Raw genomic sequence first — 11,884 nt, forward strand, 5'->3', positions numbered from 1 at the left:
ATGACGATCAAGATGCGCTGGAAATTTTTTGTCCACGTTACGAACCTGCCTACCTCCAGCAAACCTGCTCTTACTAACGCTATCGTGGGGCATATGCAGTTGGCTCATCCATTTTCTTGCACCCTTTTATTCCTCGTAAACTCTTGCGCGCTCTCACATTTTTTCAAGATGATGAGCCCTGACGTTGATCACTGCAACGATTCCTCGACACGCAAAAGTTGGTTTCTTTTTTTCTACCCTACATAAGAGAGGGAGAGGGAGAGAATCTCATTGCGAGCAATCAGTTTAAATTTTGTCGAGACGATCACACAGAGACGTATAACGAGTTATCGTGCGCCCCGCGTTTCGTTTACCTCTAAAACGCAGACAACCAGGTCCCCCATTAAGAGTATAGAGCGTGAGAATGTATATGTACGAAGGTAAGCATATGAAACAGAGAAAAAGATGAGGGAGTAGAAGGAAGAGGCAGAAACCACGGGAGATATAGATGCAGATGAAAACGAAAGGGAGGGAAGGGAGAATAATTTTGCAAACACGCGAATTTCAAAAGCCACTCGACTATCTGATGTCCCGCGCATGTCATTATGGGCGAGAAAGCCCTTCAACGACGCGTATGCAAATACAGATCGAGCATGATAAATTGTTCTTGGGTTACGGTAGTAGCGGCGGTATGAACTATCGAGGAACCCGTTTCATGCACTGCATATGTGATTTTGTGTGCACGAACGCTGCCGCGTACACATATTATGTACGTATGCGAGTCGAGTAGGTCTATCCCCTCGACCTCTATACTACCTTCCGACTGTGGCGCGCGCGCGCGTCTTTTGCACGCAGGAACAATTTGCTGTTTTCAAGAGAAGTGAAGAGACGGAGCGGAAAGGAGGGCTATGCATATAGGGTTTATCCACAATACCTGTACGCGAAGAACCTATTATCGAGTGCTCAGGGGGATGCTACTAGCTTTTTTGTTTTCAAGGCTGTTCTCAAGTACGTGACTTAAGAGCTTCGTATGGTTCTGTTGTGCTCGTAGGTTCATTGAATATTTACAGATGCTATGGTGAATGTTTTTATTTAGACTAAGGTGTGATTAACAACATCATTCCTCGTCACTCCTTTTATGCGTAACAAAATAGATATCTGCAAAATTGGCGTAATATTAAGTCTCAAATTTTCATACAAGGACTCTCAATTGGACTTCGAGAATCTATTCATTTACTTTGTACAACTTTAAAATCTAGTAAGAACATAGAATAACTTTCATATGATAAAAAGGAGAGTATACGGGTTTCACAAGTTCATTGGAACATAGTTTTTAGTACTCCGTAATGTAAAAAAACTTCTACAAAGCCGTTTACTTAGCTTCTACCTTATAATATACCACGAATCAGTTGACTATCTTTTTAAATATGGTATTGCGTATATGTAAAGAAGGCCATTTGGATTATTTCCAGTTAGTTTGGCTTTCTCTGTAAAAAATTGTTGTAGTTGAACATAAGCAGTGCAGTAAAGTTTGATTGTAATCGATAAAATTTTGATTTACATTGTGATTTCGTTTCTTATCTTATGTAATTTAAAAAATAAAGTAAAAGTACTTGCAACGAATATTTGTTTGAGCCCTATCTACACATACTATTATTTTCTGTAGTTTAATCATGAGCAATAGAAGTCTGGAAATTCTGCTTTTTAACACCCTCTGAGTTGTGCTTGCTCTCTAATCATCCTCATAAAGTATTTGTAATTGTCCAATCTTACATTATGAGGTACTAGAAACTATTTCACTACGTTTTATCAATATATTATGTAGTCCAAAAAAAAGTACAATACTGCAAATAAAGACTTCTTTAGTCAAGTAACATCAGAAAACATAAAAATCGTTGAAAACTAAGAACTAAATTTGATGATCTTGAGAAACTCTTGTAGTCAGTTTTCAGAAAGTCCCTTACTCCTTTCAAACTTAAATTACTATTCATGTAGTATTGCAAGCGAATGATGCATTTGATACTAACTTTAAAATATTCATTGTCAAACAGACCTTATTCACGTTACAAACGTTCGGTTGGAATTCACAAGTAGCTAAAAGACGTAAGCGTCCAGAACAAACAGCTTCTTATTCAATTCGACTAACATAAAGTTCATCCCCGAGATTTACGAACGAGATTATTAGATGAGCCCAAAAGCAGTCAGACATCTCGTTTCATTTAATAACCAGTATCAGTGCAGCAATCAGTAAATCTGTTATTTCCATAAGCTTATTGACAAATAGTCTCTGACGTGCACAGAGGGCAAATAAATCATAGCATACAACTTATCACAGACTGGACATTATGATGTATATATACAGCTGTTATAAACCTACGTTTGAGTTTAGAGAAAACGCCTCGTCATCTAGTAGGTATAAGTGCACTATCCAGGACAAACAAAGAAAAACAAAATCTCGTTTAACTTAATCATCATGCAAGCGCAACTTTCTTGCTGTGTTGAGAGAATCCGTCATCACGCCTTTCAAGCTGGACTGGACATATACACACGCACTCACATCTGCACACGCCTTCGATACAGATAAGTCATGCACATCATTTTTCAAGAGCTCGGGAGAGAGAGAGAGAGAGAGAGAGAGACAAACCTCTAGACAACGGTCAAGCGTGCGCGAACGCGGATCGTCAGCTTGACTGGGCACTCGTTCCCATTTCTCACACGCAGGCCTCGATTCACTTCCTTTCCTGCTCGCTCTCTCTCTCTCTCTCTCTCTCCCTCTCAGTATCCCTATCGTTTTACGTTCGTTGGGAGCTCCACCGAATCCGGACTTTTCCACGGCTTCGGCTTTTATCTTGTGCTTCCACCCTTAATTTGATAAATCGACGAGATTCCAACCCTTGCCCTCCAAAGGCACGTAGAGGGAGGTAGAGAGCACGCATTAATCACTCGCGGTGTACATGCATACATGGATCGCATTAAGCGCGCGACATCAAGCGAAACGAGACAAAGACAATGTGTTGTGTTGCGGTTTTTTCAAAGCTGGTGGAAACACGCCATGAGATTATTCGAAAAGAAGAGACTAGTAGACCATAATGTAACCGTATATTGGTGAATTGCGAGTATGCGGGTATAAGATGATTTAGTTCATTGTTGGTGTATTTTTTTCTGATCTTGAGAACAGTGTGTACGAGGGAATTTCAAAGGAATCGCCGTCAAACTGATACTGATTCGAAGTATAATGTTTGCTACAGGTGTACTTAGTAACGATTGCGACCAGTTAGTTTGTTCCAAGCATTTATTTTCCCTCACAAGTGTATACCTTATAGTTAAAATTATACACCTCAAATAGGTACAACGATTACAGTAATAGATTGTTAGATATTTTTTTGTTCGCTTTGAGCAGAAGCACAAACATAGCATCATGAGTGGATGATAAAAAACGAATCTTCATTTTCGTTTTAGAAGCAACAAGAGGAAAAGTTTTTTCAAGAATATGAATGTTTGATGTTCAAGAGAAATTTTTTTTTTTTTCAATTCAAACACTATGATAATTGTTTCATCAATAATGAAGTTAAACTAGTTGAAATGTCTTTTCAAAAATTATATGTATACTCATGAATTCATTTCAGACAAAAAGGTATTGGCCAAGGAGAAAATAGAGAATCACGCAGAGGAGGCACAGACAAAGCAAATTCGTTGTCGTACGAAAAGCGAAAGAGAAATAGTACATAAGTATAGCAGACATCAAGGAGTGTAGCCAGGACCACGGCAAGCTAGATAGTCATTTATAAAGCGAAACGAGGGCTTGTTTAGAGAGAAGGTTTATGCAGCTTATACGTGTGAGCACGCTTTCCATGGGGCGCCTTTCACCCAGTCGCGCACATATACATACAGGAGGAAAGACACAGGGTCTGAGGGATGGGGGAGGGGAGGGAAGGATATTAATGGCAGATTAATTCGACGATCGCACAAGCACCGGACGCGAAAAGGGCTTGTGCGAAATCCTGCTCCTCTCGTAACGTGTATATATATGAATGCGTATGTGTAGTATAGGCGACGCCATCACGGCGCTTTTCTCTCTCTTCTAACTATTAGTCGGATACCGTAGGTACTTGGCAAGTGTATATGTATACATGCGGGGATAGTTCGCGTTTCAGTCCACGACAGGAATATCTGTTTGCATTTTCGTAAGGTTGACAACCCTGCAAACGAGAGTTAATACCAATACTATTTATACAGAATTTGTGAATGGTGTTTGTAAAAATGTTTAAGTAGTGTACAAAATACAGAAAAATGTATTTTTCTTACTTGGGGCATTTTTGAGGGTTGGGTGTGACATCGGTAGGAAAAATAGGGTTCGCACCTGGTGCGCATCCAACCAGGGTGACATGCGCTATCAGGTACGAAAACTATCATTCATTTATGAAGCATTCCTCGGTATTAAAATGCATCATAGGATCTACCTAGTAGATTAATGACTTGAATACGTTTAACGATGAATAGGATAATATAGTTTTAAAATTGAGAATGACCTGAAATAAAAATTTTGCAACGATGAATCATAGTCTAATATTCTAACGATTAATTAGATGAATTTATAAAAATACATTTGAATTGGTATACTGATTTTTTACGTTGAATATCAAATATATTTTACACTATATACATTTTCTCCTTATATTTTTTGTAAGATATATCGCTTCACTCATTTTTTTCATTGAGTTTCATTTTTATTTACATGATAAAAACTGAGTTAAGCACAATAGGTAAGGAAATGAGACTTATTTTGTTGTTTTTTCACTATAAAATCTGTAATCTCACCACGTGTTTTTAAGTTTTTTTTTTATAAACCTACGTGCATTAAAACTTACGATCAATGTTACGACAATACGAATCTAATTCGTTACACAAAAATCTACAGTATTATTTTTCTATTATTATTCAAATTATACTCTCTAAAGTTGAAGTAAAATATAAAATAACGATGATTTCTGTTTCAAGTTTTTTGGTTATGAGCAATAAATGAGTGGGAGCTAATTTAAAATACATTTATTCTTGTTACGCTTCTGTTTCATTTACTTTATATACTACTGATTACTTATGGTTATATGTAATGGTGTTTTGTAAGCACTTGAATATCACATATCATCAAACCTTCATAAATTTTTGATCAATTATAAAAAATTACTCTTAAAAAAATAATGTTTCGTTCAAAATTAAAACTGAATACACATTACTTACACGAAAGAAGTAATTTTTCTTCTGATCTTAAAGTTAGACCATGTTGGAGGGCTGTTAAAATTGAATTTAAAGTATACTCATCTCCATCAGAATATTTTAATACCAAAATCGTCAAAAATATTATTGTTTAAGACCAACATCCATATAAATCTACTATTGTATTATCATACGCAACCCCTTTGAATATAATTTTTTTCCGAAATTGATTTCCTATAAAGAACAAGAATATCTGTATTAGCATTAACTAAACAGAGGAAATTGCATAAGTAGATTCTGTACATTATGTATTTCTGTAAATAATAGAAACATACTACCTTAATTCTCAATAATTAGTGAAAGTACTTATTTGTACGAGTTTTATTTTATGATACATTGTAAGAAAATCAGAGAGTATGGATAGATAAAATATAACAATGGTAGTTTTCGTCACATAAGCACCATATCCACCGGAGCTATTTCGTAGCCCAAGGGACCAGCAAAGCAGGGCCTGAAGGGTCCATAGGGTAGCTTTGGTTGGATGGCGCTTATGTGGCGAACACTATTTTTTCTACTAAGGGCACCAAAGATAGGAAAAAATTTTTTCCTGCTTTACTGTGAAAAATGAAAACTTTAACCCATTGTCTTTTGGTCACAAAATCTGTGAAAGGGATTTTTCTTACGTTTTTCGTTTTCTTTCAGCATGTCTTAGTAAGTATATCTGTATACTTTAAGAAAAACTAGCTATAACCTCAACTCTTTATTTTTACGTAGAAACGAATACTTGTTTTCACAGTAGAAACATTTTTTATCGTTTATAATAATATACATATATGTTTTATTCAATAACACCAGATGTTGAATAAAAATATTCTTATTCAATGCTTACAAAAAGTATGCTAGGACTATACACAAGCTCAGAGAATGCTAAAACAGCTCGCAAGCTCAATCAGCAAGCGTAGAGATAATCGAAGACAGAGTTGAAAGCAGGAACAGCACGCAGCCCACAGTGTATACTAATTATGATCGGTGAGATACGTCACGCCGGTCGCCCATTGACGACCACAAATCATCTCGTGATCGTCTTCGTCGTCGTGAAGGCTTTTCTGCACCTCACCGAGATATTTGCTATATATGTATATAAACGCGCTCTGTATACAAGATGTCGAGCGTAGTTGGAGTGCACCTCCGCTAAATCAGAATTACGTCACGTCGAAGTTGACGGCCCCCACAGCGTCGTTGTCATCGTAGTCGTCGTTCTCAGTCGTGAGGTTCATTGTCAGAGGTAATGTGTGCGCACCCGAGTTACAAATGCAAGCAACTGCGAGGAGCCGATATGGTTTGTACACTTGTCGCATATTGGATTATTGATGAGGGAAAAGGTGTCTTCCGATCTCTTTGTCTTCCTCCTTCTTGCCGGTATTATGTTCCTTAACAGTGTATTATTGGTGTGGAAAACAGAGATATTTTTTTTTTCGCCACTGTTTTTCTTTTCATCAAGATTATTCGCACACAGTATCTATGAGGTTTGCTTTTTTTTGACCCCGTGAGAGTTTATTTAAATCTGCGTTTGTTGCATCGTCGTAACTATTACTGGTTTGATGCATTTTTCAAATTATGAAATTTTAAAGTCAAAGACATATCACTATGTGAGCTCAATGATAACTGACAATTCTATGGAAGGCTGTAAGCTGTGATTAGTTATAAAGTTTATTTTCTATTTATCAATACATTATTTCATAAAAATATTAATCGTTTTCCTTAACTTAATTGAAAATAATTTAATTGCTGTATTCAAATTAATTACAGTTACATCATACACTACATATTTGTTGTAAAGGACAATAAAAATATTAAATATTTTTAAATGTTTTAAGATTTTTTTTACTGTGTTAAGGCTTGAAAACACAATAAATTTATAGATACAATACAAAAGCTTTGACCGAAAAGTAACAGTGTACATCACATACAAATGTTAGAAACACGTATGATAAATATGTTTAGGGAAGTCAAACCATAAAACGATGAACTGATATTTCTCATTTAATTTACATATTTACAAAGTTTTCTTTAAAATATTAAAATAATTTTTTTTTTTTTCACTACGCACTCTTGATAGTTTTGAGTTTGTAATTTTGCCTATAGAAGTTTATGAACAACACAAGATTACAGACAAGATTGCCAACGATAATAGCTGGCACTTTCTTTGGTATTGGGCAGGACGGAAGAAAAGCTTGAGATTGATGTGCTACCAAGAAAAAAAACTGGATCTGAAAAAAATTATGAAAAAAATGTTCATAAACAAATTATCATTTAGAAGTTTTTCAAAATATATTTATGGTAAAGATTCATATTTTTTAGGCAACGTCTAAAAATAGTTTGTACACAATCGATTCAATTTTGAAATAGGAAAAACATTTTAAAATATTATAAAAAAAGAAATTTTAAAGAATTTTTTATCAATGATGAAATCTTATTACATTAACTAAAACATTAAATGACTTACAATCTGTATTCTTGTGATATGAGGCTTGATGATATTGGCGAATTTCGTCCATGGTGGCCCTAAACTGGCCAGAAGATAATAACTATACATTATAACGTGTACAGAGCCGTTGATAAGCATCTGCATAGATGCCATGCCTCCGGCAAAGTATTTTGCACAGAAGTACGTCACCAGGACTGTACTAATGTGGTGGTACACGTGTAGGACGGTTACTTGATTATTCTTTTTTCTGAGGATAAATATCGCAGTTTCTACCAGATCGATGATTTTAAGTATGAGAGTCCAATATGTTACGCGTACAAACTGTAAATATGTTTGAAAAAAATTTTATAAGTTAAAAATCATTAATACTGTTTGGTAAATTTTTTTTAATAGGAGATGAATTAATACAAAATAATATACCTCTGAATATAATTTAACGTTTTGTTACATTAATCATTTAATTTTAAGATATTGAGAGAAATTAAAAAAAAGGAGAAATTTTCATGGTATTAAGTATGGACAAAGTTATTTTTATTAATTCAAGTATTTAAGCATCGTTATGTATCTTTCATTTCTCATTTACTTTTGCTCTGAGTAGTACATTAAATAAAACAAAAAAAAATAATAAAAAAAAAATTAAATAAATAAATAAATAAAAAATGAAATCCAAGTCTCACAAATACTAATTTCAGGATAACTTACCCTTATATCAATCGGTCTCGTTGTATATCGTACTGGTTCACACCCGAAGGTTAGTTCTGTCGACCATCCCGAAGTATAGAAAAAGTAAACGATAGTTGCATTCGATACAATTTGGAATATGTTATAGTAGAAGATAAAGGTTTTGAAGGAATACGGCTGTTTTTTTTCCATGTACTTTGGTCCATATTTTAGCACGAAGTATGCATAACCAAACAATATTAAAAAAATGTGTAATGGATTGTCGATCAGAAACCATCCCTTCAATCTTGGATCTACCGCAGAGAGGAACAAAAAATTAATACGCTTTTCCAACCCGGTAAAGTTGATATGAAATTTTTTAACATATGTAATGCAAAAAGATAAGAAAACCATGATTTTCCAAATGATTTTACGTTTTATACTTGTAGACTTTAAATACAGCATTGAAATTCTCCTTAAATTATTGGTGTTCAATAAAATTATACTGTTAGTATGTAAATTATACTATGTTTGTTGATTGTACAAAATTTTTTATTTTGTTAATTAATGTTTATGATTACCTGCTTGTTCTACGTTGTAATAGTGGTACAACTCTGCCCAAGACATTTTAATTCGGTGCCCCACGTGAACTGTATAAACTGCACAAAATGTAAAACAGATATTTATAACGCCTAAGTAGAAAAAAAAAAAAAATTTAACAAGTAATCACGAAAAAGAGATAAAGAAATACTTGACGAGCTGCGCGAGCTTCGTTTGACGACTCTTGACCACGAGAGTTCGGCGGACCGTTGAACACTTGTATTTATAGCTTACAGATTGTACTTTGTGATGGACATATAAGCGGCTGATATATGCTTTATTTTTTCCAGCCAGATAGTATAATGACCGAAGGTGCACGTGCATAAGTAGGGATATAAGAAATTCACACGCATCGCGAGCATTTGCCTTTTAATTACTTACGTCACCGATTCCATACCGCATTTTTTCCTCATGTAGCACGTTGTATGAAATATGTCTCTTTTAATTCGTAAGTTTGAGTAAAGCATGATTTTTTCGTTTCTTTGAAGTACTGATGGGTGATAACGTGTTCATGGTGAGAATCATTTGTTCACGTATGTGTATAAACGAATGTAGTTTTTTGATGTAATATATTTTTTTTCTATTTTCTTTGCACTAAATAGTTTATCTAGTCTATTTACTATCGATATATCATGTAAATTTTACGCACACCATATTTTACCGTTCAGGGAAAATATACAGATTAAGACTTCACTTCTGAAACGTACGTAAAATTTTATATTTTACTATATCCAATAATTGATCATTGATTATTTTTAACTCATGCATCTTTATACAAGTATTCGATGAATGTCAAACTTTGTATGGTGTATTCTTGTACATAATGACTGATGGTATTAGTAATTTCATTATTTTGAGTTTTACGAAAAATAGAGATGCCATGGGTATAAAGATATTTCTTGAAACCCATACTTTATATTTATTGAAATATTATCAACTGTTAAAAGAGTTCTTGAGAATTGTTATATATTTTTAATATATTTAGGAATATTTAATTTAACTATGTAGACATTCATACATTTTCTTTATACTTTTAAAAATTTAGAAATAAATACGATAAGATATCACTCAAAATTTTGACTACACTTAATGATGTAACTTCTTAAAATAACGATATTAAATGTATAATCAAACACAGTCATAGATATGAGTTTTTTATTTTTTACTTTTATCTGAATTTTTCGTACAAAATGTCACTTTGGATACTGTGCAAAGGTCGTTTATAACTTATCAGAAATGATACAATCGTGCAGATATATCTTTAGTCTGCAGAAATTTTAATCCGACAGGAATTTTGTACCGTAATCTACCTGCTTTTTTCGACTAGCAAATTAATTATTTTTAAAGAAAAAAAAAAAAAGATTGAAATAAAAAATAACATTTATAGCTCGTATTGCAGTACTAGAGAAAATAAAACTGTAAAAAAAAAGATATTTCATACAAAAGTTGTGAAATGGTTTCAGTGACTTCTTACAGCTGAGACGGTCAATAAATTAGGCTTGCATCGTTCACACACACGTTTAAACGTATAGTATATGCACCGCACGCACGTGTCTAACGGACGCGCTGTCGCTCCGAAACTTATAAATGAATACGTACATTTATTGGTATGTATATATAAATTTAAGTATGTGAACTAAGAGAAAGAATTCAAATATCAAAAATAAATGAATTACCTTTTGCAATGTAGACCCTATTTTCCTTGTACCGTTTACCAAAAAGCTCCTTACGGGAAAATAATCACCAAAACCGGAACTTCCACTCGTGGTTTGCATGAGCAACCTTGCCTACGTGATCCTCATGACTGTGATTTCGCGCGTGCGAAAGAAGCACACCTCGTGTCAGCAAACACGCACCGTAACCTCAAACTAGAATCAAAAACTGAGTAACGTACCATGGGTAGGGGCCAGCGGGCCGAACTAGTGTGTTACGCAGGCAGCCGTTTCTACGGTATGACTGAGTAAAGGCGTTTTTCAAATGAATGATCTTCGAAATATCTGGGCACTCAAGGAATGTAGTCGCTAAACGCAGAATAGCATTTTTTTTCCGTCGTTGTCGTCCCGAATTCTCTTCTATTCATTCATAGAGAAGTGTTTTGAGAAAGCTGATGCTGGCGTTTTTTCAGCGCAGGCTCGTTACTTTTAACGCGTCAGATACTTATACATACAGCAGTTTGTATAGCATACCGGTTATAATGGTTGGTAAGGGGCAATCGTGGCCCGTGCCATTGCCATTGCGATACCAACCAGCTGGTTTTCTAGCATGTGTGAGTACGCGTAGGATGTACAGTTGATGAGTTTGTGTATGTGTACAGCTGATGGAACAGCCAGCCAGAATATAGTTATCTGATGTTAAATGTCTACGAGTGCGTTCCTCCCTTCCCCCTCTTTCTCTTTTTCTCTGAACTCTATTGTGTCATTGTCGATGAGCAGAGAAAAGGTACATATGCTGGAGTCTACAAAAAATAAAGTTACAGGGAGTCATTAGACTATTCAATTTATATCCTCGAAGAAGTCATGGTTTCCAACTTTGTGTGAGTTTCACTTTGTTTTATATGCTGTTGCATAATAGTAGCTTAAGGATTATCTGGGAGTCTGAAGTAAAATGTGTTTTTAAACAGTTGTAGGTTTTTGCAGCTCACAGTTTTTAGAAGATTTTTACATATGGTAATTATTTAATAAAATAAATGCCATATCACGTCACGTAGGTGTGCTGATATTAATTTTTAATTTTTTACATCCATTACTGTTGTACTAACCATTCGTTCTGACATTATAAATTATGCGTTTGCAGTGCTCAACGAAACAGACCGATATGTTGTTTATACATACGCTGAACCCTGAGTCTCTTTTTGTTGATAACACCCGTGTGCGATAACATGCCAGGCATGTAATATTCTTACGCTATAAGATGTAACAGATAATTTTGTGTGACACGAAATAA

General features: G+C 34.7%; 1 protein-coding gene across 3 annotated transcripts; it reads right to left on the reverse strand.

The window, feature by feature from the left end:
* Positions 1 to 6,895: 6,895 nt before the first annotated feature.
* LOC106644698 (very long chain fatty acid elongase 1-like) lies at positions 6,896 to 11,010 on the reverse strand. 3 transcript variants are annotated; one of them, XM_089595901.1, is made up of 6 exons: positions 10,836 to 11,010; positions 10,618 to 10,745; positions 8,923 to 9,000; positions 8,384 to 8,655; positions 7,700 to 8,002; positions 6,896 to 7,463 (listed from the first exon to the last, which is right to left on the reverse strand). In XM_089595901.1, exons 3-6 carry the CDS (start codon positions 8,966 to 8,968, stop codon positions 7,296 to 7,298), a joined length of 789 nt encoding a protein of 262 aa, XP_089452027.1. In that variant the 5' UTR covers positions 8,969 to 9,000; positions 10,618 to 10,745; positions 10,836 to 11,010; the 3' UTR covers positions 6,896 to 7,295. The 3 variants fall into 3 exon arrangements, with proteins under 3 accessions (XP_089452027.1, XP_089452026.1, XP_089452028.1); XM_089595900.1 differs by having other exon boundaries at positions 10,618 to 11,010; XM_089595902.1 differs by lacking the exons at positions 10,618 to 10,745; positions 10,836 to 11,010 and adding an exon at positions 9,093 to 9,185.
* Positions 11,011 to 11,884: the final 874 nt, after the last annotated feature.

This window comes from Copidosoma floridanum, unplaced genomic scaffold (genome assembly GCF_036245765.1).
Source record: "Copidosoma floridanum isolate Cflo_tuat_1 unplaced genomic scaffold, Cflo_Japanese_pri ptg000029l, whole genome shotgun sequence".
NCBI classification, from domain to species: domain Eukaryota; kingdom Metazoa; phylum Arthropoda; class Insecta; order Hymenoptera; family Encyrtidae; genus Copidosoma; species Copidosoma floridanum.